General features: G+C 38.2%; 1 protein-coding gene across 8 annotated transcripts in view; it reads right to left on the reverse strand.

Moving 5' to 3' along the window:
* Positions 1–27,921, reverse strand: part of PRTFDC1 (phosphoribosyl transferase domain containing 1) — a 47,648-nt gene that overhangs the window by 3,645 nt on the left and 16,082 nt on the right. For all 8 annotated transcript variants that reach the window (XM_042043878.1, XM_042043877.1, XM_042043880.1 and 5 more), the window contains 4 exons: positions 18,275–18,340; positions 3,004–3,021; positions 1,503–1,585; positions 1,053–1,099 (listed from right to left, as the gene is read on the reverse strand). In XM_042043878.1, coding sequence (XP_041899812.1) covers positions 1,053–1,099; positions 1,503–1,585; positions 3,004–3,021; positions 18,275–18,340 — 214 coding nt within the window. The remainder of the gene's footprint in view (positions 1–1,052; positions 1,100–1,502; positions 1,586–3,003; positions 3,022–18,274; positions 18,341–27,921) is intronic.

Consider the following 27,921-nt stretch of genomic DNA (forward strand, 5'->3'; position numbering starts at 1 on the left):
AATGAGCTGTTGAAATCAGGTGGGGCAGTGTTTCCTTGCCTCCTCCCCCCAGACTATCTTTCTGTTAATTGCCCATCATTGTCCTGCCACATGACTCAGAGGTAACTCCCTCCGGACTATCTTCTGTTAATGAGCCTAATCAACACTTGGCCTCATGACTCATTACCCCATTGTGAGATGCTCCACCCAGAGGGAGGAACCAAGCATCCCATCGTGGATATAATCTGAGATTCTGAACACCAGAGAAAACCTTTCCACTGGATTTCCAGAGGACAGGAGCTACACAGCCACCACTGGACCTTCTGAGGAAGAGCAAACCCTTTTTTCTACAGGATCACCACTTTTGGAGGACTGCAGCCACCATTCTATCAGACTGCTACCACCACCCTGACTAACAGGGATTCAGGTTGTATCTCGACTCTGTCAATTTGAAACAGTGTTTTCTTTTAGTTTTTCCTTTTCTTTAATTTCCCCATTAAATTGTTATTCTGACTTGGTGCCTCCCACTGGTTTGTTTTCAAACTAGTACAAAGCCCAATTTATCTTCTGTTTTTTAGGGAGTGGGATTTAATTATAATATCAGAGTTTTCCCTTTGAACAATAATACTTAAAAATAATTAGAAGTGCTTTTGAACAAAAAAATATAAAACTTGTTAATACTTAGTCGCAATAAAACACCTTTCGTGCTCAGATGGAATCCTGTGGCTCCTCTAAAGAGATGCAATGAGGAAGGAAAAAGAAAAAATGGACATTCTCTTCAACATTGTTTGTCAGAGACAGAAGATAAAACACTCACCTTTCACTGATAAAATTAAACCCTTTTGAAATTTCCCAGCAAAGTTAGTATTCTGCAGAAAACCTAAGTAGGGTAGGCTTTCCAAATGACAATTATACAAATCCTTCCATTGCATCCCATAGACCCATTGACAACTGGGTCATTGACAACTTAGTATTTTACCAAGTTATTACAGTCCACAGAATGTTATGAAAGGCAAGTGACAAATAGTAGTAATTTCTTCTACTGTCAAGTAGAGATTTTTCAGAACACTTACAGTCTGGTCTGTACCCATCAGGCCGAGATGTTCTTTTCACCAACAAACTATAATTAAAAATAAAATAAACCCCATTTAAATCTGGATATGTAACTGAATAACACACATAAATACTATTCCCTTTATTAAAAAATCTTCTGAGCCATGTGAATCCCTGTTCTTGTTCTGCTTCTCTTCCTGATTGCAGGGAAGAGGAGGATGTATTCCCCTCCCAAGTCCATCAGTGCCAGTCTTGAAATGGCTGGAGGGTCATCACCAAGGGAGAGCAATACAAAAGCATTTCCCCTCCTTTCCTTCATCCTCCCCTTAGTGATTCAGGCAGTTCCTCTGCACAGCTCTCCTTGATACTGCAGCATCAAATTAAAGCAGGATCTCTGAATGGGAACCTACACTGAAAAATATGCTGGACCAGACTAATTAATTACAAAATTTTGTGATTGTTTTACTCACCTTGCTACTTTAATCATTTTGGGCTTGTATTTTTCTATATTGTTAAGCAGAACCTTCATGGTCCTGCCAGTTCCAACAATATCCTTATAAAACAAGAAAAATAAAGTAAGTAAAGCACAAAGGAAAGCTGAAAGGAGGAAATCTGGACAATGACTGAGCAGTTCCACATTCTTATTTTGTAGAGATGATTTATTTTTCCAGTGCATTGTAAACCACATCCAAAAAAGGTTTTAACTGAGCTTACACTCTTTGAAGCAAGCACTTTCTATTAATAAAATTATCAGTTTAAGGACTGTCCACTTCCTCTTGAAAATAGCTATGTTGCAAGTACTTGGGATGTAACACGGGACTGGAAATGACTCTACTGGGCACTGCAACGATGCAGGGATTAGACTTTTCATATTACGCTCAAGATCACAGTATATCAACATGTCTCCATGTCAGGACTAAATCTGCCCTTTTTGTTGTTTTATTAGCACAGTACAAATGTGATTTCTCCACAGCTGCCATACCCAATATCATCTCAGTGAGCTCAGTAGGTACCTAGCTATAAAACTGACCATGGAGAGCAGCTGTTGATCCTGAACTCTGGGGGTGGATTAGCAACATCTTGTCTCTTTTTAATACCATTAACAAAATTTGCTGTGGACATTTTTAATTTCTGTTAAAGCAGTTAGAATGAGTAAATATGGAGCTCTTAGCAGCTATTCAGGTAACCAGTCATCTCTGTGGCTGATGGCTTTTTTTCCATCCTTTGCTAAGAAAAGAAATTCCAGCATTATACAGTTCATTACACTGTCCAGCTTACTTCCCACACAAGTAGACTGGGTCTGAAATGCCAGGCAGATCCTAATGTGCTCTCTAGCTGTTCCAGTTGCTTACCCAACATTTTCAAAGAGAATCACCTATATTAATCATATGAGAATTTGGAGCACCAGTGAGGTGACACATTCTTTCCCTCTATAACTGGACACTGTTGACTTACATCAGCCCCAGCTCTGTGATGGGCTGTTGCTCAGGGACACTGCTGGGTGGAGAGTTGGATGCAGGAGCCAGGGGGACTTGAGGGAATGACTGACACGCCCAGCCAGACTGTGAACAACCCGGGGGCTGTAAAGCATATGCAGGGCCACTATTTCAAAGTCATGCACCTGAGAAACGCAGGGCATCACTGCAGTTGATTCATTGTCCTCTGAGGAACAGAACAACTTGCAGAACAGGGGTTGATGAAACCATAGAAAGAAAAAATCAAATTATGCAGAAACAAAGACTCCTGTGTATCACAAGGCAGAGCACCACTTAGAGTGACAGCAATGTAGTTTGATCTGTCATGCAGTTGCAAAAAGACTGAGAGGCCATTAAGCAAATCAACCCCTCTCCTTCTTTACCACCTCCCAGCAAAAAAGTGTAAACATAGACAGTATTTAGAAACTGAACAGCCAATCATGATTTGACTGTGTGACTTCATCTAAGTACAATATGACATAAGCATCCAGCTTACCTCCACAATTAGAACATTCTGGAAGAAACAAACAAAAATGAATACAATTACACAATATTCACATAGTAAAAGAAACAAATGTTTAAAAAATGGAAATTAAGAGATAGGTCCATGTGCATATGTACAACACAGTAGGACACAAGGAGTTTCCTGTTTCATTTTTGTGCCCTGAAAAAGAGCCAGCCACAAGAGCAAGCCCTGCAATCAGGGACCACAACTTAACTCAGCTCTGTCTAGATTATCCTCTTTGTCCAAGAACAGATGTAGCTTTGGAAAATAAAATAAGATGGAAGAAGTCCAAATAGGATGAGCTTCACTTCATTCCAGTGTCTCTAGCTGTGTACTACAGTGTACTCTATAGTTCACTAAATACTATTTCCAATGTTAATATGACCATACAGCAATAATATTCTTTCTCTGAAATAAATGGTCTTCCTCCCTCCACCCACACCCCAGCAACCTCATAGTAAAGGATTACAGGCCAAGTTGTAACACCCACTCTCAAACTGTGAAGCACCCTCTTTCTCTTCAGATACTGCTGCTGAAATAAGTATTATTTGAAGGGAAGGGGAGTGAGCCAGCCAAGAGCAGTGATGTCAAGCTTTATGACAGTATCATCACACAGGCTGAATCTATTTGCTGAAATGGTTCATCACTGTTCCAGGAATTACAATGTCTAAGGAGACTTCTGCTCTTCTACTAAAAGCAATAATAAGATGTAATGTCGTTATTAGAAGAAATAAAAACCTGTTTATTAGTAGGCGTGATGATATGCATGGTCAAAAGGATGGACTCTTACAATCTTGCATTAAGATCTACTTTCTGAAGTGAAACCTGCAGTAGCAAGAGGAAAGTTATTTCACAAATACCTTTATCTATCTATCAATGTATACATCTTAGATGCATGTGCACACTGTGTGTCCTGCAAAACCTTGAGACCACATAGTTTCGTATCCATGCAGTATCCACCAGCCTAGTTTACATTCCACTTCCTTTCTATCAGGCTTGTTGGCTTTGCTACGTACATAACATGGAGACTGTCTAACTTCCTGTTCCATAACAGAAACCCAAGTTGAGAGTTGTAAGAGACACTCAAACACACAGAATGAGTGTGAAGGGAGCATGCTCACAACCAGCACACCTTTAACAGCTTCATTAACTGATATGTAAATAAATTTTAATCTTCAAACCAGAAATTATTAAAATAGATTACCCATATATATATTCATACTGCAGCTCTTCCTAACACTCACAGTGCTTGGTAGGGAGATATGGCATACTTCATGCATCAAGCACTGAAGAAACATGTTACCACACACTGTATTATACCTGGATGCTTCTGAAATGGCAAAACACTTGGTAAAGGTGTGGAGGAAACTCCCGGTAGCAGTTGAGCAAATGTCAGCAATGGAGATAGCACTCAAGAAAGCCACTAATTTAGACTGAGCTCTGGTGGAATGTATATTAATCTTGGAGGGAGGCTCCTTTTTGGTGTTTTCATAACAGGTTTCACTGGTGGTTATCCTGCTTGGCACTCCTGACTTTCAACCTCTCAGCTGCTGACACAAACAACTTTGGATCTCAAACACCTAGTCCTGCGAAGGCAAAAAGTTAAAAGCCTCTTAACAACAAAAGTCTGAAGACACCTTGCCTCTAGAAACTTCTCCCTTCAAGAAAGAATGGATATCAGTTGTCTAGATAAGATGAAGAGACCAAAACCATGTTCAGGAGAAGCTTATGACAAGTGTGTAGGAACACATTTTTTTGAAGGAAGCCATTTGGATCCAAAATCAATTTGGTTCTCATCTGGCTTCCTGTATGAAGTCCTAAGTAGGAAAAACACTTCTGAAGACTAACTCAGGACACCTGGATCTGAGGCATAAGGAAATCACTTGATTCAGTCAGTGGACACCTGAAGATAATGTGCAGGAGTAATGGTTTAAACACCCCCAAGGAACTTGTGCAGCTAGTGATACACATAAATATTGATCTGTTTGCACACAGACACACGCACGTGCGCACACACCCCCATGTACATACATACATACATACATACATACACACATATACATACGTCATATAGGGAGATAGCAGAAGAGTTGACAAGGAAAGAACTTCACCAGAACTAAAGATGGAAATGAACTCTTTTAGTACCAAGCCCAGTGATCACACACAGCCCATGGATCTCCAGGCAGATCCATAGCGATGAGACAGGTTCAACAAAGTTAGTCTATGTGTCAGGGTCTGAGTCAGTGTTTTCAGTAATGTACAGGTTTGGCTGTAGCTGAGCTGAAGGTCACTACCCACACAGCACAGATCAGGCATGGATTAAGAGCCCAGGGCTGAGCTGGTGTTCCTGTGCCCACAGGTGTGAGTAGAGGCCCCAAGAGACACAGGTCATGGCCATTGGCATCTATTAGTGCACCTGTTAGTGCACTGTGACAGATGGAGAAAAAGCAAAGTCCTCGGACATTTCATTGACAGACAAATAGGTTTCTTTGCTACCACAGTTGCTTCAGCTATTCTGTCAAGATCGGCAGTAGGGATTCTTTTGCTTGCTCACATGTGGAAATCACAAAATTGAACAGAATGAGGGGAGCGGCCTCCCTGACCATGGAAGTTGGGTTAACCAATAGGGAGCAGTAGACCTTACTATTTAACTTGTGAGAAAAAAATCATAGACATTAATAGAAAATGGGTCTGAAGAGATGTCCTGGGTTGCAGTGTATTCCATTACCATCCTCATGAGCTGTTGAAATCAGGTGGGGCAGTGTTTCCTTGCCTCCTCCCCCCAGACTATCTTTCTGTTAATGGCCCATCATTGTCCTGCCACATGACTCATAGATAACTCCCTCCGGACCATCTTCTGTTAATGAGCCTAATCAACACTTTGCCTCATGACTCATTACCCCATTGTGAGATGTCCACCCAGAGGGAGGAACCAAGCATCCCATCGTGGATATAAGCTGAGACTGAACACCAGAGACAACCTTTCTACTGGATTTCCAGAGGATAGGAGCTACACAGCCACCACTGGACCTTCTGAGGAAGAGCAGACCCTTTTTCTACAGGATCACCACTTTTGGAGGACTGCAGCCACCATTCTATCAGACTGCTACCACCACCCTGCCTAACAGGGACTCAGGTTGTACCTTGACTCTGTCAATTTGAACCACTGTTTTCTTTTAGTTTTTTTTCTTTTCTTTTTTTTAACTTCCCCATTAAATTGTTATTCTGACTTGGTGCCTCCCACTGGTTTGTTTTCAAACTAGTACAAGAGACCATGAAAGATCATCTTCTGTTGGCCTACAGAAGAAATTTTAAACTATCCCTCACAGATATCTGATTAATCTCTTATAGACCACAATGAGTACTTCAGAACCTCCCCAGGGAATGTGTCTCAATACCTCACTATCTAAGAGCAAAAATACAATTAGAAAACTTCTGTTGATATTTGGCCTGAACTTGTTTTGAAGAGAACACGGAAAAAGCTTTGTTTTCTTCTCTTTTTTCTTCTATATTTGAAAGACATTTCCTCAGTTTCCTCTTCTTCAGATTAAACAACCTGTTTTATTCAACATTTTCTCACAAGTTATATTTCCTAGCTTTCTGATCACTCTTTTGTTCTCCTCTGGAATTTGTCCAGTTGGTCAGAATCCTTCCCCAGTTGTGGTGTTCCAAACCAGAAAGAAGTCTTTTCCAGTGTCGAGAGGAATAAAAGAACCACTTTGTATGCTTCATAAATAATCCTCCTTTCTATATATCCTAGTACAATAGTTACATCCTTTATAAAAATCTACTGGTGTCTCATGTGCAACTTGTGATTCACCTATTGTCTCCAGGACTGTTGCTGAGTCAGTCCTCCCTCACTTGCATTTATGCAAAAGATTACTTCTGTATAAACACAGAAGTTGGTATATGTCTTTATTGTCATTACATGTCATTCTTTGAAACAAATTCTTAAAATAATTTCTTAAGATCATAATATCTTGTATTTTTCCAGGTAGTATGAGTACTATTAAATGCTAATTCCATCTTTTCAATCATGAATTAAATATTGTATAGTCCCTGGAGAGGGTGCTTTAATGCATCTTGTCTGACAGGGAAGTATAATTAACTGTTTCTTGAGAACAGCTTTCCAAACTGTTACACATCTGTCTAATAGAAATTTAATCTTGTCTGTGTTTCAGTATCACAAATGACTCATATGAAGGAAAGAGGATTAATGTGGATCCAGACATGCCTGAAAGGTTTGTCTGGCTACAGGAGTAACAGTCATCTGCACATGACTTCATCTGAAGTGTAAGATCTCATATTTATTGACTAACTTGAGAAGGAAGGATTTTGGTGGACTCTGTCTCTCATCCATAGAGTCAAGGAGTCCAACTGTTGCGAATCATACACATTGGGAAATTTGGTCCTTTGAAGTTCCTGTAAGTTGTCTAGGCCAGAAAACACAGATGCTGTTTTGTATTATGCACATTCTCATTATTTCCAAAACACTGATGAGGATTTTCTGTACTATGGAGAAATCCTGTATGTAAGGACTTTGTAGTTGAAAAGCCACTATAAAATATTTAGATATGAAAACATTTTGTAACTATAAGTAAGCAGGCATCCTAACTGTTCAGAGTGATACTTTAATCTCTGTTTTCATTATTCAGGGTTACTGTGTCTAAAGTCACCATACTTTTCAGTCATTGACTGCTGCTTAAGACCGAAGACATTCAGTGGTTTCCAATCCTCTGGTACCACAAACCCTCTCCTACAAAATAATGTGATGTGCTGGGAAACTGACTGTCTTGCTGCCTATCCCCTGCCTTTCTACTGCTGAAGCAGTCTACAGATAGAAGATTTCAGAAAAGGGATGGTATAGCAGAGTAGTAGAGGAACAAACTACAAACTGCCAAGAAACGTTTTGATATACAGTGTCCAAGACTAGATAGTGGTGACGTCTAACTAAAACTGGTTGAAATAGATTAGCTTATCCTTGATCAGGTGGATAGCAGAGGATGGCAGAAGAATGCAATGGATACAACAAATTAGTACATTATTAGTAATGTCAGCATCATCCTAAAAGCACAGCTGGCTGCATCCAGCATCTCTTTTGAAAGGTCAATTATGTGGAAGACCTTATTCAGCTTTTCTGTGAAAACCACCCGTGAGGTGGTGCACAGGAGACTAGTAAAACTCATGAGCTTGTGGTGCTGCAGCAGTAACTGATGGCTGGATAAAGAAGAAGCTAAAGGACACTAAAGAAAATAACTTTTCACAAGTATGTGTGTTTGGGGCTCGTGTACCACACAGATCAAGACTGTTTTGTCCTTTCAGATATATTTGAGGAAATTACAAAGAAGGCAACCACATGAAAAGAAAACTAATCCAGCCTTCTGGATTCTATCTACTTTTGAAACCCAGAGAACAGGAAATAGGGATGTTTACTGACATGTTGACTAGACTAAAGATGGTTTAATTTCTGAGTAGAGCCATCTTCACCAATACAATCTCTGAAGTACATCCAGAAATCTAATAATGGCATTAATATATCTTACAGTGAGACAGAGTACAGTCAGTTTTTAAAAATATGTCCTGGAAAGATTTCATACATAGTCCAAATAAAAAAGGATGCTGGCTCTCAGAGAATGAAACACCTTCCTATTGAGTCACTGCAAAAGAACCAACATTGCAAAAGAATCAGCTTCCATTGCTGGTGGATCAGAGGGATGGATGGGAGCTGATAGATTTGGATGACTGTGATCCATTCTTTGTTTACACCTTTTTTTACCAGGTAGCTGCCAGAAGGTAGGCTGGTGCAGTATAGAGTCATAGAATATCTCAAGCTGGAAGGGAACTCATAAGGACCATCAAGTCCAACTCCTTGCTCTTTGCAGGATTACCTAAAACTAAACCATATGAATAAGAACATTGACCAGGTGCTTCTTGGTACTCTGACACACTTCAGACCCTGACCACTTCCCTGGGGAGCCCTGGACTAGCCTTTTGGTGATGAACATTTTCCTAATGTCCAGTCTGAACTTCCCCTGATGTGGCTTCATTACATTTCCTCATGTCCTGTTGCTGGTCACTAGAGAGCCCTGTGCTCTGCCCCCCTTGAGGAAGTTTTAGGCTGTGATGAGGGCACCCCTCAGCCTTCACTTCCCTGGGCTAGACAATCCAAGTGACCTCAGCCACTCCTCAGAAGTCTTGCCCTTGAGCCCTTGCACCAACTGGGTTGTCCTCTTCTGGACACACTCTGATAGTCAGAAGTCCTCTTTGCATTGTGGCACCCAGAACTGCCCCCAGCACTCGAGGTGAGGCCACCCCAGTGCAGAGCAGAGTGGGACAATCCCCTCCCTTGCCCGGCTGGTGATGCTGTGCCTGATGCCCCCCAGGACACGCTTGGCCCTCCTGGCTGCCAGGGCACTGCTGGCTCATGTTCACCTTGACATGGACCAGGACCCCCAGGTCCCTTTACATGGTGCTGCTCTCCAGCCTCTCACCCCCAATCTGTATGTCTTAACAGGGATTACCCTGTCCCAGGTGGAGAATCTTGTTAAATTCCATACGATTGGGGATTGCCCAGTTCTCCAGCCCATGCTGATTTCTCTATAAGGCCCCTTTACCTTGGAGGGAGTCCACAGCCTCTCCTGTTTTAGCATTGTTGGCAAACTTTCTTAATGTACGTTCGATTTCTGACTCCAGATCATTTATAAAAACATTAAAGAGCAGTGGCCCTAAAATTGTCCTCTGTGGTTTTGAATGCAAAGGGGTGCTGTGAAGTTTAAAATTCTCCAGTTTTGAGTGATCAGGGCACACACAGCTTGCAACTCTGCATGTGATCATTTGAACTGAGCAGAAATAATATTTGTGGTGTGAGCTGGATCTGCACAAAAATAAAACTTGCACTTCCATATTCTTTTCTAGACAGTAGTGAAAATGGCCCATAGCAACATGTCTTGGGTCATCTGAAAAAAGAAGTTTTTTGACAATACTAGTACTATATGAAAAAAGAAGAAATAATTTTTAATCCTCGTAGAGCATGTGAATTTATCGCTCATGCTAAAGAGAATTCTCTGTGAATTTTGATTTTTTTAATAATGAACAGAAAACATACAAAAATTGAAAATCTGTCATTTACTGCTTTTTAAAGCCACACAAGTTTATACACTGCAAAAAAGTAGGTTGTTTTTACAGTACATGTAAAAAAATCCTCACTTAAAATAAGATGGATACTCCAGCACTGAGTCAATACATTTCTATTGTTTGCCTTCCCACAGGTCAGTAATAAATGGAACAATGTCAGCTAACAAGACCAAGCAGAGTAATGAGAGCATGTATGCCTCCTGCCTGACAGTAGTAAGTGCTATGGAATTTATTTTTCATCTTCCTGGAAAAGAATAACAGTTTTTTTTCTAGACTTGGATTTTATGTTCTGTTCAGAAGACTGTTTTCAAAGGAAAATTGCTAAGAAATAATAATACTTTGAAGTTAGCACTGAATAAGACTTTGAGGAAAACAGTGTCTTTGAATTAATATAAAATGTGAAATTTGAACAAGGTAAAAATTCTAAGTTGCACATTTAGAAAGGGGGAGTATTTCCTTGAAAGCTGAAACCATACTTAAGTAATCAAATAAACAACTGTATTTAATGCAATACTACAGCTAAGAGGACAAACTCAGCCCTCACTTGTATAGCAAGAAAATCAGGTAGGTACATAAAGAGGATATTTTCTCCTTAAATGTTTCAGCATAAAATCAGCGGAATAGCATGCACACACTTTTTTTTTCTTTAATAGAAAGAAAAGAACAGAAAGAACTTAAAACTGAGAAAAGAAAAATAATTTGAGAGCTGAAAAAACCACCTTAGAGTGAAGTAAGGTTTGTAGCAGGAAGTAATAGCTTTTATTTAATTAACAGTCCATTTCCCAGTGGGGGAACATTTTTCACAAAAGAACTTTGACCTTTCAGCCCACAGCCTCAGAGAGAACACAAAATACCTTCAACAGCTGAGCCTGGGAACAAAAATTCAGAACTGCTGTATGCACTCGAAATCATGGACTGAATAAAATACTGGCTTTACAGCACATTATAATCCTCCACTGCAGCTGCCCTTCAACTCATTTATCAGTGTTCCACAGCTGATAATTTCCTCTCTTATTTTAGCTCAGAGGAATTCTTAACATTTTAGCTGCCCCTCTGGCCACAGGGCAGGTGATTATGTAGGGCAATTGCTTTTCTTATCCCAAATTGTCTGATTACCACATTAGGTTAAAATAAAGAGTTTCTCCCAGCCTGTACTTAGCTTTAAGTTTGCTGATTCTATTCAGACCAACAGAAGGACCTACATGCTTGAAATTTCATTTCTTCCAACTATATCAGTTGCCTACTATTAATTTCCTGTTGTTAATTCCACCTTCAAACCTTGTCTCATTTATATTCTACAGTATGCCAGTACTGTACAGCAGGCTCCCCAATGGATTAGTTTATCTAAAAGAAGCTTAAGTAATGACTGTGTGATAGGCAAATATGCAACCATATGGCAATATAAATTTGATAATGGCAAACTGCTCAATCCAGTAGGCAAAGGTATTAAAAGAGGTAATAGCAAAACACAAAAAACTGTTCACATTCAGAAGAGAAAATTAGGTTCACCATCTTAGCAGTGATGACAGTTAACTATTGGTATAACATGCCTGATATATGGTAGCTTCTCCATCAAGTCTCTAAATCAAAATTGTTGGTAGTTCAAAAGATACACTGTGGATACAGTGAAGCAATTATCATTTGGGACCCTTCATTCTAATCACCCAGAAGTTCAGACAAGATGAATTTGGGCCTTAAGATAAAGGAATCTCTAAACAAAGCTCTGCTTGTGATCAGGCCAATTAACTGTCCTGGGAAGGAAAAAAAGAAAGGGAAAAAAATGAACCTTAATGTGGCAAGATTGGCAGAATATGGATGGATGGAAATACTTTTATCTTCAAGTCCCCATTGATATCCTGAGTTCCTTCCTGTCTCTTTCTAGGATAGAACTAGTCTTAAACCATTTGGGAGTACTTTAACATATTGTTAGTTACACCAGCTTGCAAAGCACACATGAATACACAGTTGCAGGAAAAGGTGAGTTCTTTTATTTGTCCAGTTCTATGAGTGAAAGCATATTTGTAAAAATACCCCAAAACTCCCAGCACCTTCCCCCCACAAAATCTCTTTTTTATCAATCTCTATTTCCTTTTTTGTTTTGTTCTATGGTGGTGAGGGGATAAAAAGCAATAATATAGTGTATTTTCATCCCCTTTAGTTAAATTTCCATTCACTAGTCTGCATTTTCAGTTAGATTCTTTCTGAAGACACCTTTTCATGTGTACTCCGTATCATTAGAAATATATAAATTAATAATGTGGTTCTTCAAACTGAATTTTTAATGGTTTATCAGTTTACTCATCACACATGCAGTACTTGCTTTCTTAGCATTGTATTTGGGGAACCTCAGGTACTACTGGTTAAACAAGACATCTTATGACAGTGCCATAGAGCTGAAGAATCACCATTAAATAACAATTAAAGAAAAATGCATCAAATTTCAGTGAAGAGGTTCAAAAGAAGCTACAAGGACTCCTGTGAGAAGTGAAATAATTTCATGTTATGCACACAGGAATGAAATCCACAGACATTAACACTTCATCACAGTGTCAGAAAATAATATTAAAGACTTTTGTAAAATGAGACATCTAATTAGGAATTTTTTATGGGGTTCTAGAAAAGGTCACATGTGTCTGATTTTCATCTTTTCTGCTGAGCTCATCCACATCTTATAGCATACTTGGAAGGACAAATATATTTCAAAAATGGGGTTTTTTTCAGACACTTTGTTTGGTCAGTAGCAGCTGCTGATGGGAGCAAATGAGTTAATGTGTTAAGAGTCCATGTATACAAACTCCAGCTATTTAAACTGTGTAAAACAAGTTCAGAATCTCCAAGAGTTAACAGAGGGGGAGGGGACATAATGGAGGACCTGATGCTTTGTTCTTAGAGAGCATTGTGTCAACTGCTGTGCACACTTATGTTCCACTTGCAGCCATCTTCACAGCATCCTTCTGTTGCACATAAAAAGTAGAACAAACTACCATAATTAATCTAAAGGTAATGCAGGAATGCCTCATGTCCCCATTTTCTCACTTGTATGAAAAGGTACAGTCTTCTGGTCATCTGGAATTGGATGAGGACTTTCTGGACATAGGTGGAATAGGATTATGAACAGGTATGATGTAGAAGCAGGCAGACAGTGGCTGAGAAGAGCCCATGTGAAAAATGGGATAGGAAGGCTGTAAAGGTTATTTTATAATTTCCTTCCTCCAGAACAACAGCAACAACAAAATAAAATAATGATGAACAGCAGAACAGATTGCCTAAGAAACAAGTGCAAAGAAAGGTGATTGACTTTGGAGAAGGAAAAAATAGTGTATTTTGCTTTGGAAAAAACAGTTAAGGATGGCAACTGTCAGAAGAATAGACAGTATCAAATCTAATTAAGAAAAAATACAGAACAACAGAAGTGACTAAAGATGGAAGTTAAGCAGAGGTACTGAAGATGTGCAATGCTTCAAGACACATGAAATCAACCTTTGAAAAGATGAGAAAGGCAAGGTTGCATGTCTGATATGAATGAAGTAAGATGTTGAGGTCAGTGGGGGACATGACTATTTCCAAAGTGTATAGTGAATCTTGTACACCTTTATTGTTATATAAACTGTCTCTCATGTACATAATGTTCTAAAGAGAATGGCATTATTGTTTCTGCAAATTTATGGGTGTTACTCTGGAAAGGAATGCATATAGGGGAAGAAATCACAACATTAGCCAAGGCAGTGAATACTGATGGAGAGAATATAAGAAGTATAGACTGAATAGAATTCTGAGAAACAAACTTGAAATGGTGAGGATAATATGTATATTATTCTAGAGAATAAAACATTGTGTTAGACAGGTGCCACATGTATGGTTTATTAAATAGTGAAGTGCTAACATATTTAGGAGAATGATAGAGAAACAGCTCTCAGAACTGTTTCTGGAGCACACAACATGCATAGAAAATGGTTCAGTAAAATAGGAATGAAATGAGAGGCGTAAGAAAAGAAAGTAAGAATGCTTTATGTTCCTGAAACATCCTCCTAAATGACAAGCTGGGCAAGAAAATGGTAGACAGTGGATAAATTGATTTAGGCAAGACATACAAAGGAATTTTGGAGATTTTATAGCACAAATCCTGCCAGAAGGAAGTGAGGAGTGCTACATGGAGGATATATTCTTCTGAGTGAAACTTCTTTTTCGTATGAGCTGATCAGTCATTTTAGGAGACCATAAGAGTGATGATGGAGTGCTCAAACTAACACAATGAAGTGCAGAGAAAACACAAATACTCACTTTCTTTTTTCTTGATGACTATTTATTACCTTCTACACTTCTCTGGAAATGACAAACCACTGGCTGTCAACAAGATGTACTTAATATGAACAAGGGAAATTCATACAGAACATAAGCATTGACAGAATTTCAGAAATTCACTGGCTCCATAATTGTATGGTACTAACTGTAAAACTACTCTGTTTTTATTTGAAGTTCTTATTAACTTAATGATGATTATTTTTGTTCACATTCTATGCTATACAGAAATGGGGCAACGACAGTAATATATGGATCTGATTTTGACATCAAATATATTATACAACTGTAATTAGTATTTAACTGCAAAATGATATAAACTTCGAATTTAAGATTTTATCTAACTTGTCTCATTTGCAAGGAGACAAGTCAAAGTGGTATAGGAGCTTTTTGAAAGGTTACAGGACATATTTTACATATGGAGTGATATACAGAATGATTCCTGTCAATGGAGACTTTGGACTACAAAACCAGCCCCAAAGCTCTTCAGACAAAACATACATACATACAAATATAAGAGCTAAATGGCAGTGGTACTCATGACTCTGGTACAGCTGAACCTACTGAAGTTTCTAGATGCTTTAAAATTTACTTTGTTCAAATGTCACAAACACTTGAAAATATGTTAGGAATTTTTACAGTATTATACAGTATGGTTACAGTATTGATACGAAGCAGGGTTATATTGTTTGTTCTTTCACGTCATCTTCATACATTTTCATTACCATCTTGCTGTGAAACAGATTTCTGAACAGTAATTAATTATCTCACCTTTTCAAAACGTTTTCCTCTTTACAAACATTAATGATAAATTTACCCAAGTGAGCATTTCAGCTTTAAAGTAATTGAAAACTAAGTAACTACTTAACTATGAAATCAGATACTGAGAAACTTTATGTTCACTACTTACATGATTAAAAGAGAGATTTTTAAATGATATTTTTCTGGATAGAAATGGTTACAAAGCATTAGAGTGTTAAGCTATATCAGGATTCATTCTGATAATTAATTAATGATTCGTGCCACGGAAAACTTCATTCTTGCCTCAGTGACCTTCTTCACAGAAGAATAATTTCAGATGGGGGATGATTTTCTTCAGATAACAATTTGGGCAGTTTGGGTCTGTATGCTAACTCTCATAATATTTCTCTTTTTCATGGTTTGGGTCATCATACATTTTTGCTAGGCTTATAATATTTTTATAAACAAAAGCATATAGTAGAGAAGTACAGAGGAGATATTATTCTGAAGAGCTATTATCCTTAACAGCCTCTTTTTAATTAGCTTTTAAAATTTTTTGCTTTGTTTAAGCTTTCTCAGAAAAAAAAAAAAGTTATATATCAGTATGTTCAGTCAGTAATCTGTTTTTCCGATAACCAGCAAAGCACAAACATGCCTTAGTTCTTCACTCAGATTATAGGCTAGCTGAGGTTCCAGGTATTATCACTTAATGAAAGGCAGTCCAACATTAAAATCTCAGAATCTTTTGTCTGTAAGTTTCAAAACTGTTTACATTTATTGATGCTTTTCAACTTTACAGAAACTTAATGGAACTTATATTCCAAACCCACACTGGTGCTTTTGAAAACACCTTCCATGATCAGTAAATTAATGGGATTTCACATGGTATATTAAATTCTCAGTGTAATTACAATCTTTTCTTATTAAGTACTCCAAGCAGGCAGAGGAAGAACAGAGCTTGCTCGATAGCAGGGAAGTTGAATTCTATGAGTAAGTCTTCAACTAATTCACTCAGTGACATTGGATGGTTAGTGAACCAGCAGTTTTAAAAGCCAGCAGCTAAAGAGAGGTACTAAAAATCACTTCAAGGAAAGATGAAGGATGTAGGAGGCTCTGAATCAGCCCACAAATGGCTGATTAGTAAAATGTGCTGAATACTTGCACTAACTGCTGAAGTCAGCAACAGATGGAGGAGTTGGCATCTGTGGACGTAAGGCCACTCCTTCACATATCCAACTTTAGATACGTAAGCATGAGCATTTGAGCCTAAGCTTTGCATTCCAGCTTTTCAAACAGTAAAATAAGTCTTAAGGGAACCCTGTTCTCACATGTTATAGTGAAAATGCTATTTCATTATTCATACATCAGCTGTGTCCCAGACAGCCCCACACACAAACAAATGCCAAATAGGCCTTTGAGCGTCTGCTCCCCCGGCAGTCCCAGCTCTCCCCTCAGGCCCTGCTCCAGCCTCCACACCCAGCTTCCAGCACCGGGCTCCCTTCCTGAGCAGCAACCGCCTTTATTCCCAAGCCAGCCACTTCCCACCTACCCAAGAGCCCAGCCTCCCTCCCCAGCAATCTAACTATGCTGCTTCTCAGTCTTCTCCCTGAGTATCTCCTAGCCTCCCAACAGCCAAATCTTGTGTCCCATTCCATACCCAGGAACAGGAGAGCCATGCCACTGAGAAAAAGATTACCAGGATTTTCATCGTACGAAAACAATTTACTTAATTTTTGGTAAGAGCAGGACTAAATAGGGTGAAATCTTCCTTCTCTCTCATACACATGTGGACTCAGATAAATACACAAAAGTCATGCAAAAAAATAATGTTTTGCCCAGTGAATTCAAATGATATTGAAAATATTATGTCTGGAAATAATATTAATATCTGCAACCATTAATCAAGGACATTTGGGATTGGAAGATGGGGAAGGAGAGCTGGGTCTGGAAGTTTAGAAAGTGTTTGGACTTTGGGAAAGATAAATGTTAAGTAAGATGAATAGGTGCACTGCCAGTTCTGCCTCTGAGGTAGATAAACATATGCAAAATCATCATAGAAAAACAGGTAACTCCAGTGTTTGAATATTAGAAAGTAGCAAATTAATTAATATTTCCCCAGAATATGATTAACGCTTTAGTGGTAATTTGGAAACAACATCCAGCAGGAGTATTTAGAAGTGTAAATTGAGTACATATATATCACTAAAATATTCTGAGTATAACAGCATTTTTTAAATTTCAGTTCTAGTTGCATCAAAAGCTATTTAATATAAATGAAATATTTAAAGTTAAGCTTTTCTCTTCTTTTTCTTGTGTGCTATAGTACAACAAAACAAATGAGTTTGCCAACGCTCCATTTGAGTGCTTTGAAGAAACTGGTATTATCTAGAACCACCTAATAAAACAGTGACTGCACCTACAGTACAAATAACAAGATAAGTATTATGTTGCCTTAATGCATAAGTAAAGAATCCATTTTCTGACCATTTGCCACACAGACCATTTGCCTAATGAAATCAGCCTTCCTTCCTCTTCAAAGTACTGCTTTGTATTACCATGGTTGGATGAAAATAGCCTTTTCACTGCGTCAAAACACTCTTTCTCCTTACCACAATGCTCAAGCATAGTGCAGATTCAGCCATACAGCCAGCCTAATGCTGAAATAAAAAATCCCATCTGCTTCTCTGAGTGAAAGGTTCCACAACTTAATTCTGTGCAGTAGGCAAAATGGTATTAAACTCATATGCTGAATTCAACAGGGATACACACTATGCAGTTTGCTTGTATGTACCCATTGAAGGCAGAAAAAACAAGGCTCCATGACATAAACAAGCTCAGGGGAAACATTTTGCCCACAATCTCGCTGGTCGTACATATATAACTACTGGGAAATCCCTACACAAGGATGGAGAGGCTACATTCTGACCTTTTTGGGCATCTGCAATCTGAAAGCAATGGCATCACAGCAATTTAATACAGAAGAATAAATATCTTTGATTCCAGTATTAGTATCTGACAAAAATTACATAGCTTTTCTCAAGTATTTTTAGTGAATTTATTTTCTTTCTTAAATTTAAAATTAACAAACCTTGCCAGCCAGCTTTGAAAGATCATCTCCTCCCATTATCTGCATATCTTGCATAGACTGATCATTCTGAAAGAAGAAAGATAAAACTTTGAAATTGGTTATAACTGCATAAAATAAAAATATAAATGTTACCTTTTTTTTGAATCTTGATTACTAGTCTTGGTTATGATTATTTTCTAATGCTTGTTAGTATTGGTGTACAAAAAACCCGCACTCTCATTTCTTCCTGTGGCTTCCTGCATCTCCAGGTTGCTTTTAAGCTAACATCAAACTCTAGGCTTTACAGGACTAGAAAAGGGTGCATCTTCCTTTTTAAAATAGTGTTCCCTTGCTTGCTATTTCTTAATATGACAAGTGTTGAGTAACGTATTTATCCCTTTCAAAATGGGAGTACAGGAGCATCTCAACACTTGACTGAACACCTGTAAGCACATTCTTGGTTTGGAGCAGTTTTTGGAAACACAGGCTAAATGTGCTCACATCTAATCTCTTTTTGGAGGAACTCACTCCATCTTTTTCAGGGGAAAAAAAGTTTTGCAAAATTTATCACTTACTATCAAAAATATTTTCAGTGTGTCATACAGTTTCCAGAGCTTTGCATGTTCTTTTTCAACTGACTCAAAGATTAAATCCTTGAGGTCAATTACTGAAATATAGCAAATGAGGTTGAAGTAAATGCAACAGATTAATATGCTTTGATTTTCCTATTAAAAAAGGTATTTCTTTGAAAAAATCAGATTTTTTTTTCTGGATTTGTTTTATAGACATTTCTAGTTGAAATTTTTCTGATGGAAAATTCTCAACCAGCTCTAGCTCCAATTCATTATCAGCGGAACACAGAGTTAAGATCACATAAGGGGGACTCGTGGATGCCCTACTTTTAAGGCAAGACAAAAGAGGCCTTAAAGAAGGTAGCAAATTCAAAAACACATGGTCATGGACAGGCTATATGAACTTTTCAGAAAAAGCAAGAGCAGAAATAAGTATAGTTCATGTGGGTTTTTTGCCAAATTGATGCATATGCTAATCTAATCTTCCTACCCATAGGAAGATAGCATTAGTCCAATTTTAATAGTAGCTGCAGTACCACAATGTGACACTGTGGTTTACTGGTAACCCCAGGAAGCTTCACCATTACAGACAACTGACAAAAACACAATACTTGAATACTCTGCTTTTATTCCATAAATCCAGTGCTTTGAAGTGAAATGTTTTTCCACAGGTAAATAGTGGACCTCAGGACTTACAAGGTAGGTAAAGATCTACTGGACTAAGGGGTTTATAGCTCTTCTTCTTCCCCTCCCAAAGCAGGACAAGCAGAGGCAGCACTTGGAGGGTCAGAGCTGCCCCCTGTACAGATGGAACCGCACCTGCCCACGCTCACAGCCCAGGGGCAGAAGTTCAGGGACTTCCAAGCACCTTTGCAGACGCTTGATCACAAGCAATTCTGGCAGCCCCAGGAACTACTCGTGGTCCTCATGGGAATGGATTGCCTATGTTAATATAGCCTTCCTGAGTAACTGTAAGTAAAGGTTGTAGAATTGCCCAGATGAGAATTTCTCTAAGTTTGCATTCTGCAGACCCACCAAAAGGCTCCCTGGCTTTTGCTCAGACTCCACTCTCCACAAAACCCTCACACCACAGCTTTGTAAGAGGTCCTTAGCAGTCATAGCTTTAAAAGACAGTTTTTAGACCTGCCTTCACTTTTTCTGCACTGGATCTGGGAGCTTTAGATAAATCTCATGCTGCTCTGATCCGTTTCCTGGGAAACAGGGCTAGAGCAGCAATGAAGGTTACATCCCATACATCTTCTAATATAAGTTTCAATATATCTTCTACTTTTGTAAAGAAAAACAGAAAAAAAGCCCAAGCAACAGCAAAGCAAGCAACTGCTTTCCTCATAAGATTATTTTAAAACTAAATAAAAAGTGGAGATTGAGAAGATTTTAAGTTCAGGTTTAAAAGCATAAGTCTTTTGTTGTAAAGCAAGACAGGTCACTCTTCAAAAGTCAGGGATGTATTCAAGTCAAGACTATTATAAGACTATAAAAAGCAGATTGTTTCTAATATCTACCACAGCATGTGTAACCAAGGCACTGACAAAATATTTTTTCATTTCCAAATGAGAAAGTGTAGAATTTCATTAGCAACCAGCACACAAGAATTACTGAAGAGGCAGTTTGCCCTTAGCTGCTGGCTGAAAAAGAGAACGAGAAAAAAGATAACAGTGAGGTGCAATGATTAATGAATTTATTTATTTTCACTAAAAAAAACCCTCTCTTTCAACAGTATTCACAGCAGCACTGTTTCCTTTGCATTTGGTATTTCTGGCTTCAGCTGAAAGGAAGATGCTGAAATAGCATCTTCATTGCTGGCAAGCAGCTAAGCAAACACAAAAGCCATTGAGAGCAGGGGGATCACAGCATCCCGTCAATCTCTGCATTCACACATGGCTGTTGGGACACAACTGCACACATTTATGAAAATCCTGGTGTTCTGACTGGAGAACGAGTGCTGTCAGAGGACAAGGCTGAGTATTCATGGTGCCTAAAAGCCATATCATTTTCTATATGGTTTTTCTATACACAGCTCAGAACACTTCAGCCAAGGTATTTTCAAAAAAAGTAAAAGAAATTCCTTGCACCACACTGGAGAGCAATTCTCTTGTTAAAAAAAAAAATAAATTCAAATCATTGATTTTAATGCCATTTGTAACTATCTACATTCATCACTTAACTCATGTTGTAAAATACATACCTGCCAAACAGCAAGGCTCAATACCACCGTGTGACATTACCCTGATCATAATGTTCACATAGATAATTTGCACACTATGGTTACCATGGGAACCTTGCAGTGCATATTTCTGACTTCTCAGTTTATGATCTCAAAATAACACTAACTAAATGTTAAGCATAAAGTACAATGAATGTCAGGAAAGAAAAAAATCTGTTTCATTCACTACCAATTAATGTCAATTCAGAACTGTTTGTTGAATTTTCACGGTCTTAAGTCATTCAGAGCTTCTTTCTTCCTTTGGGAGTTGTTCCAGCTGATATAATCAAATCTCTGAGATTTCTTATAAATACAGAAATATGAATTGAAGCTTCACTTTCTGTCACCCAAAGTTCCTCAATACTTGCTTTCTAAAATCCCTAAACTCTATCAACTCTTTTTTTGTTTTTTTACTATTTGACACTAAATATATTGGCTTGGATAGACACAACTCTAAATCACAGTATGTTTTGGTTAATGCAGCACAAAATTTATTACAGCTGTTTCTGACAAGACCACAATGTGTTGTGTCACATCCCCACACCTTATCACAAGCTATAGTTAATACTACATTTCTATTTTTTTTCTGTGCTTAATAAATCTGCATTTTCCAGGATAAATCTCAGTTTCTTTGGTTTTAATTGCTATGTTGTGGTTTTTCACTTGTTCATCTTTGTTGTATAATTTTATTTAATTCTAGGAATACTTGATGAATTAAAGCAAGAATGTTATTTCCACCACCATTTTTCATGGCATACAAAATAAAACTTTTGCTTTCTATGTAGATTGGAAGTATACGTATTTAAATTCCATCTATACTAAGTCATGTATTTTGAACTGGGTGGGGCACAGAATTATTACATCTCTTTTACATCTCCTGAGATCAACACTTGGACATAGTTCAAGTTACAAGTGAAATGAGTTGGGTGGTCTCGGGAAAATTCATTATAAACAGCATTGCTCATCTGAAAATTGCACCAAACTGTGAACATCTGTTACTCTTCTGAAGAAACAGAATCTGGAATACATTAATACTGGGCTCAGTAAAACAAAGATTCTTTAATCATGGCAAAAAGTAGCTTTAACAGAACAGTTTAAATGCATAACTAAATTATGAAATATGGACACAAGGTCATTATCACACATCTAATTACTACAGTCTGCAGAGTTCATATGGAATTTCTTAAAAAAATGTGGTTACCTTTTTCTCAAAAAATTCATCAGGGAAACTCAAAACAAAAAAGAATGTGACCACCAGGCCTGTTCTATGTTGCTTTTGTCCCCTTGGGTGATACAGCAGATCCTCCAACCTGAGAATTCCCATTGGAACAGCTCTTTCACTTCACACCATCATTCCATCTCCTACAACTGGGTTTTCCAGGAAGGTTTTGACCAAAAAGAAGTCAATGACAGACCATTCACTTGTCCCTTGGATCCTAGTATAAAACTAAATTGCTTTGCAACTCCTGAGACATACTTCAAAATATGAATATGTTAGTTGGGGAAGTATCAGTATGGCATCTACATGATATATTAACCTATTTTGGCTAATAAGTAAAGCCAAACTGATTTTTAAAGTATAGGCTATGAAATATCAGTGCATCAGCAGAAGTCGAGTGGTAGTACATAAGATGCTGTACTTAGAAGCAGCAGTACACTTGAATCAATACAATTTTGGGTTTCTTCTCTCAAGAACAACAGCTAAGAACAAAAGACCTCTAGGGTGCAGAACATGAGCTGCCACAGTCTTCATGGCAGGCAGCTAAAAGGACTATCCAGGCTTAAGTAGCAACGTTCAGAGGGCAACTAGTAAGTACTGTTAAGCTGGAGACTTGTGCAAATGAGTGGGAATGATATGCATCACTTCCCAGTAAAGACTGGAAAGTTTGCCTTCCCTTCCCCAGAATCAAAGGTATACCAAAGTCTGCAACCTCCGGGGTACACCCACATTCAAAACAGTCAAGTGCCAGGTCACTGATATATTTTTAAGAAGTGCCTTGAATACCTTGCAAACAATCCAACAATGCTGAGCCAGCTGAGAATTGAACCCAGTAAACTGGCACATACCCGCTGCCAGAACATCCCCTTTCCCACAGGGAAGTACAGGTACCTGTGCACTGAAGCACTGACAGTTTTGTAGATCTCGGAAAGCTTTAAAGCTGCCTTCCTGAGCTGACCACACCACTGACTGTGCTGCACTGAGACTGGCCTTATTGCTATTGCCAGGGTAACAGATGATAGCAAATTTTAAAATGGTGTAGGTGTATACCTAGCAGAGTTCTAGTTACCACACTATAAGGCGTATTTTACTTCTGTAGCAGTAGATCTACAATATAACTCATTTGAAGATTTACTTATTTTTTATTCTATTTCTTCCTTTTTGTTATTCCTTAACTAAAAGCTCCACCACTTAGGTTTGGAACTGCTTCAAATTCAGGCTAGTCTATCCAGTTCCAGGGAAGGCCAGAGTTTTGCAATGAGGAAGTTGGCTTTGGACAGGGAAAGACAAACAATGAACTTACTGACAGCAAGGTACTCCTTATCAGCTGACCTGTGGTAACAACTGGGTATGTTTCTTCCCTACTGTAAAAGCAAGGCAGGTCATTCAGCTTAAAAAACACTCTGGGAAACAGTAAGTCATTAAACTTAATCAATGGAATTGTCTGCAATCATCTGTTCAGACACTCAGTAATTTTTTGTGTACCAGGACTCCTGCATGCCTTCTCTATATTTAATCCAAGGAAGGTAAGGTATCTTAAAAAAGGGCCAAACTGTCATAAATTGAAGTAGAATTTAGACCAGTTAACTTGGCTATTAAGGATTTTAGACAATAAATTATTTCATTTTTGAATTTCTGATTTAGCAATTAAATTTTATATACTTGCTTAGCATTGGCTAAATGGGTTATTTTGTTTAAGAATGAGGCAGTAAGATTGCAGCACTACATATAACCATATGGCACAAACAGCACCTGAATACTCAAAAGATCAGCAGGGACTGAAATCAAGAACATATGATAACAAAGGTTTTGGCTTGTATGTGTATCAGAAACACAATAAATCCTCAAAACTCAGGTTAGTTTCCACAGACTGTAGTCTGAGATTTCCTTGTACTCTATCTTATTTTTATTCTCTAAGATAATATTTAAAACATAGAAATTTAATCTGTGTATGTTCCAGCATCAGAAAAGGTACTAACAGTTTTACATGGCTGTTCAGCCATGTAAGGTGAGGTTCATAGCACATAATTTTTCTCCAGAGATGGGAAGCAAGTAAATTTTAAAACTTACGGGTAAAAGAAAAATTTAGGAAGCATATCCTCCAGAACTGCCATAATCCTACTCAGGCACTCCTTTTGGGCTGCCAGGAGGCATTGCTAAGGGTGTCTCTACCTTTTGCGATAATAACGTAATACCAGCCCACACTCTTGGAATAGCAGACTTGGGATGCTTTTCCTCCTCAGCTCCATAAGCTAAAGAGTGTATGGAAAATCTTCCTCCTCCTATGGTAATGCAAAAATCATTAAGGTCATCAATCATGCTATGGCCAACTATAGTGGACGCAGGTAGGAAAATGTCAGTTTGGATTCAAGTCCACAATAACTGGAGTATCTGTCTTTTGCCCAATTATTGTTTAGCATTAAATGCACGAACATTACAGCAATGGAACTAGAAGTCATGTTTCCCAGCCTCAACAGAGGATCTTAGCATGCCAGCTGGGACACTACTAGATCCACATGTACGATCTTACCCCATTTTTTAAACTGTGTGGTAAATTAATGATCAAAAGTGCATGAACATTGTGAAAAATCATATAGTGAGTTTGTAGCTCTGTACTAAAAACCCTGTTCACTTGGGGATTCTGCAAGCACAAGAGAAAACAGCTTTCTCTAGCATAAGCACAAAGTGCTAACCTTCTGACCCTGACTATCATTAGTTCCTAGGATCTGGTGATAAAAGGGAGATAGAAGAAAAATCTTGAACTTTGTCAAATAGCCACAGGCTGAGAAAACAGATAAATAGGTGTAAGCAAATTCACAGAAGATGAGTCTGATAAAAACCTCAAAAGCTTAGTCCCTTCCAGCAATCCTGAGCTTAGTGTATCATTGACTCTTACAACTCAGTAGCACTCTCTCCCATACCGCTGTGTTTAGTCCCTTGGCTAATGACAACTTGGAAACTTTTAACAGCACACATATTCTTTGTGAATTTTCTTGCAAGGTTGTTCTATAGTGTCTCTTCTTTATTTAAATATTTTAACTTCTGTTAAACTTCTGTCTTTCAAATGAGGAGGGAAAAGAACTTTGTATCTGTCACACAGATCAGCACTGCAATTACAGAGGAGTTCCTGTTATAGCCGTATTCCTTTAGAGTAACCCTTTTGGTTTATGCCTTACAGCCCTGCTGGGGTGTGACACTCCATAAGCACTACACATGTTATGATCTGTTTTAAGAAACAGCATTTAAGATGCCAGTAAAAGGGAGTCATCAAATTCCTTGAGAAAAATTAGAACCCTCTGGCTTCTTTTAATTAATTTTGCCCCATTTCAGATCTTAATATGAAAAACTCACATATTAAATGGCACTGCTAGCATCCAAATAATGCGATATTTTTCCAGTGCATAAAAATGGAAAATGCAGAGTACTTTCAAACTCATCAGATCTTATTTTTTACAACAGGATTTACAACCATTTAGTTCTGGACCTTTCTTACATGTAAGATACTATCTCCCTGTCACTGTAAAATCTGTGAAGCAGGATGACGTATAGTATTGCTGCAAATGCCATAACTTAGTAGTAGATTAGTGTCTTTTTTGGCAGAATATGAAACATTTTACTAAAACTAAACTTCAATGTTTTAGGCTTTATAAGAAACCACTGCTTTGCAACAAATATTGTATCCAGGGCAATCTGATTCTTTGAAAACATGAACAGTTGGACACTTCTAATAAAATCCCTTGATGCTTTGAATCTGTTCTAAAAGTGACCAATTTAACAATATCTACAGTCTTAAATGTTAAGATGTTCCATGAACCTGGATTGCTTAAAAATACCAAAGATTTAAGCTCACAAAAAAACCCCATATTAAAAAACCTTAAGAAAAAGGAACTTCAGATCAAAAACTATTTATACATAGCAGCTGTACCCTATGTAATATACTGTAATCCAAGACATTCATTTCAAATTAGGAGATGTTTTTCAAAAGAAAACATTACAGCTTGTAAGAAAAACATGATCCTGGGGGAAACAAATTTCTCAAAAAATATTAGAAAATACCTCTGTGGAGTTTACATTAGATCTGAAATCCAGAATAACACAGTACCAACCCACAGTATACGAAAACTAATTTTTTTTCATTTAAAAAAAATAATTCCATAGCCAAAAATCATATATCAGTATGAAGGAAGATAATACCTAAGCTGGAAATGATAAAAATTAAAAGTATGTTGAACAAGCATGTAGCTACTTGCTTTAGTATGCCCCATAAATGCTTTAAAACAATACTTCGACATTTCTGAAAAGCTGTAGGACAGCTCAGTATCACTCTGCCTTCACCACCACGTCTGCTCTGGTTCTGTCCCCATGGCAATCAGGCCGCTTCCTACTCAGTTCTCCCTCGACTGTTTGGTTCCCCCAAATCTTTCATATGTGAGTCACTGAAACACTTACTCATACTTTAAAAAAATCACTAAGAATTCAGATGGTGCTAACATATTCAAGTGATGCGTAGGTGTGTTATCTGATGCATACAGTTACAAAGATCATCCTCTATGAGTAAGTTTTACATTAGAGATAAACTTGATAAACTGACTGTATGATAGACTTATTATGACCTTTCCTGAACTATGCCCACAAATCAACACCTACTTACATTAGAAGTAGCATCCCAAGCCCCTGAGCAGTGTCCAACAGCAAAATACTCTATGTTTTATTTTAAATATAACACTTTCTTTGAGCAAGAAATTAATTAAAGCTCTCATATCTCACAACTCTGCCATCACATTAAATGGAAGCTGTAGATGCCATGCAGGTGAAAGGAGACCATCTGCCTCCAGACCTAAGAAGTTTCAAGAATCTGACTTTTAAGTTCATGTTTTATTCCACATAGTATGACCTTCTTCAGTTTATCTTAGAATACTGTGAAAACTAGGCTGGTTCATGAAAGTAACTAGGGTTGAAATATCCACACTTCTGATACCTTTGAGGAGCATCTCTCAGGTAAAGCAGAAGGTGAGTCTGAGGCTTGCACACATGGTAGTAAGGATCCCTTGACTATGGGCAGACTCCTTTTTCCAGCAAGAACTGTGCTGACTAAAGAAGTTACTGCCCACAAGCTGTCCCCAGCTGCTTGTTAAGTCTCCCTCTGGCAGGGGTTACTGAGATGCATGTGTGCATCTGGGTCACTAAAAATTAATCCAGCAAGCTCAAGCGGTCCAAACAGAAAGTCTCTCATAAATGGTATCATCTGGGCTGAAACAGGGAGTGCTCAGAAGCAGCTGAGCTGGCCCATGTGACTGCCTGGAGGGCACTGCAGTCCCTGAAGAATGAACTCCAGACGGTCACTGTTCCAGCCAGTGCAGATGCAATCAGAAAAGAGACCCACCTCCAGTGTCTGAGTTTTCACACCAAATCACTAGCTGTCTGTACCTGATGTACAGATTAATCTGGCAGGAGAGTTTACTCTCAAAGTGCCTGAATTGTGCTGCTACTCTTGTAACACCACCCACAATTTAACCAAAAAGACTGCCATTCTTCTCTTTACATTTTTGTGAATTTCTTTTAAAGGTTCATCAGCTAGCTGCTGATGGGGATGACTGATTGGGGATGACTTCCACTACTAACATTTTCGGCTATTTCTCTGAAAAGTGTGAGT

Source organism: Corvus kubaryi, unplaced genomic scaffold (genome assembly GCF_017639235.1).
Source record: "Corvus kubaryi isolate FWS band 111438036 unplaced genomic scaffold, C.kubaryi_AGA036_p1.0 37398, whole genome shotgun sequence".
Classification (NCBI taxonomy): domain Eukaryota; kingdom Metazoa; phylum Chordata; class Aves; order Passeriformes; family Corvidae; genus Corvus; species Corvus kubaryi.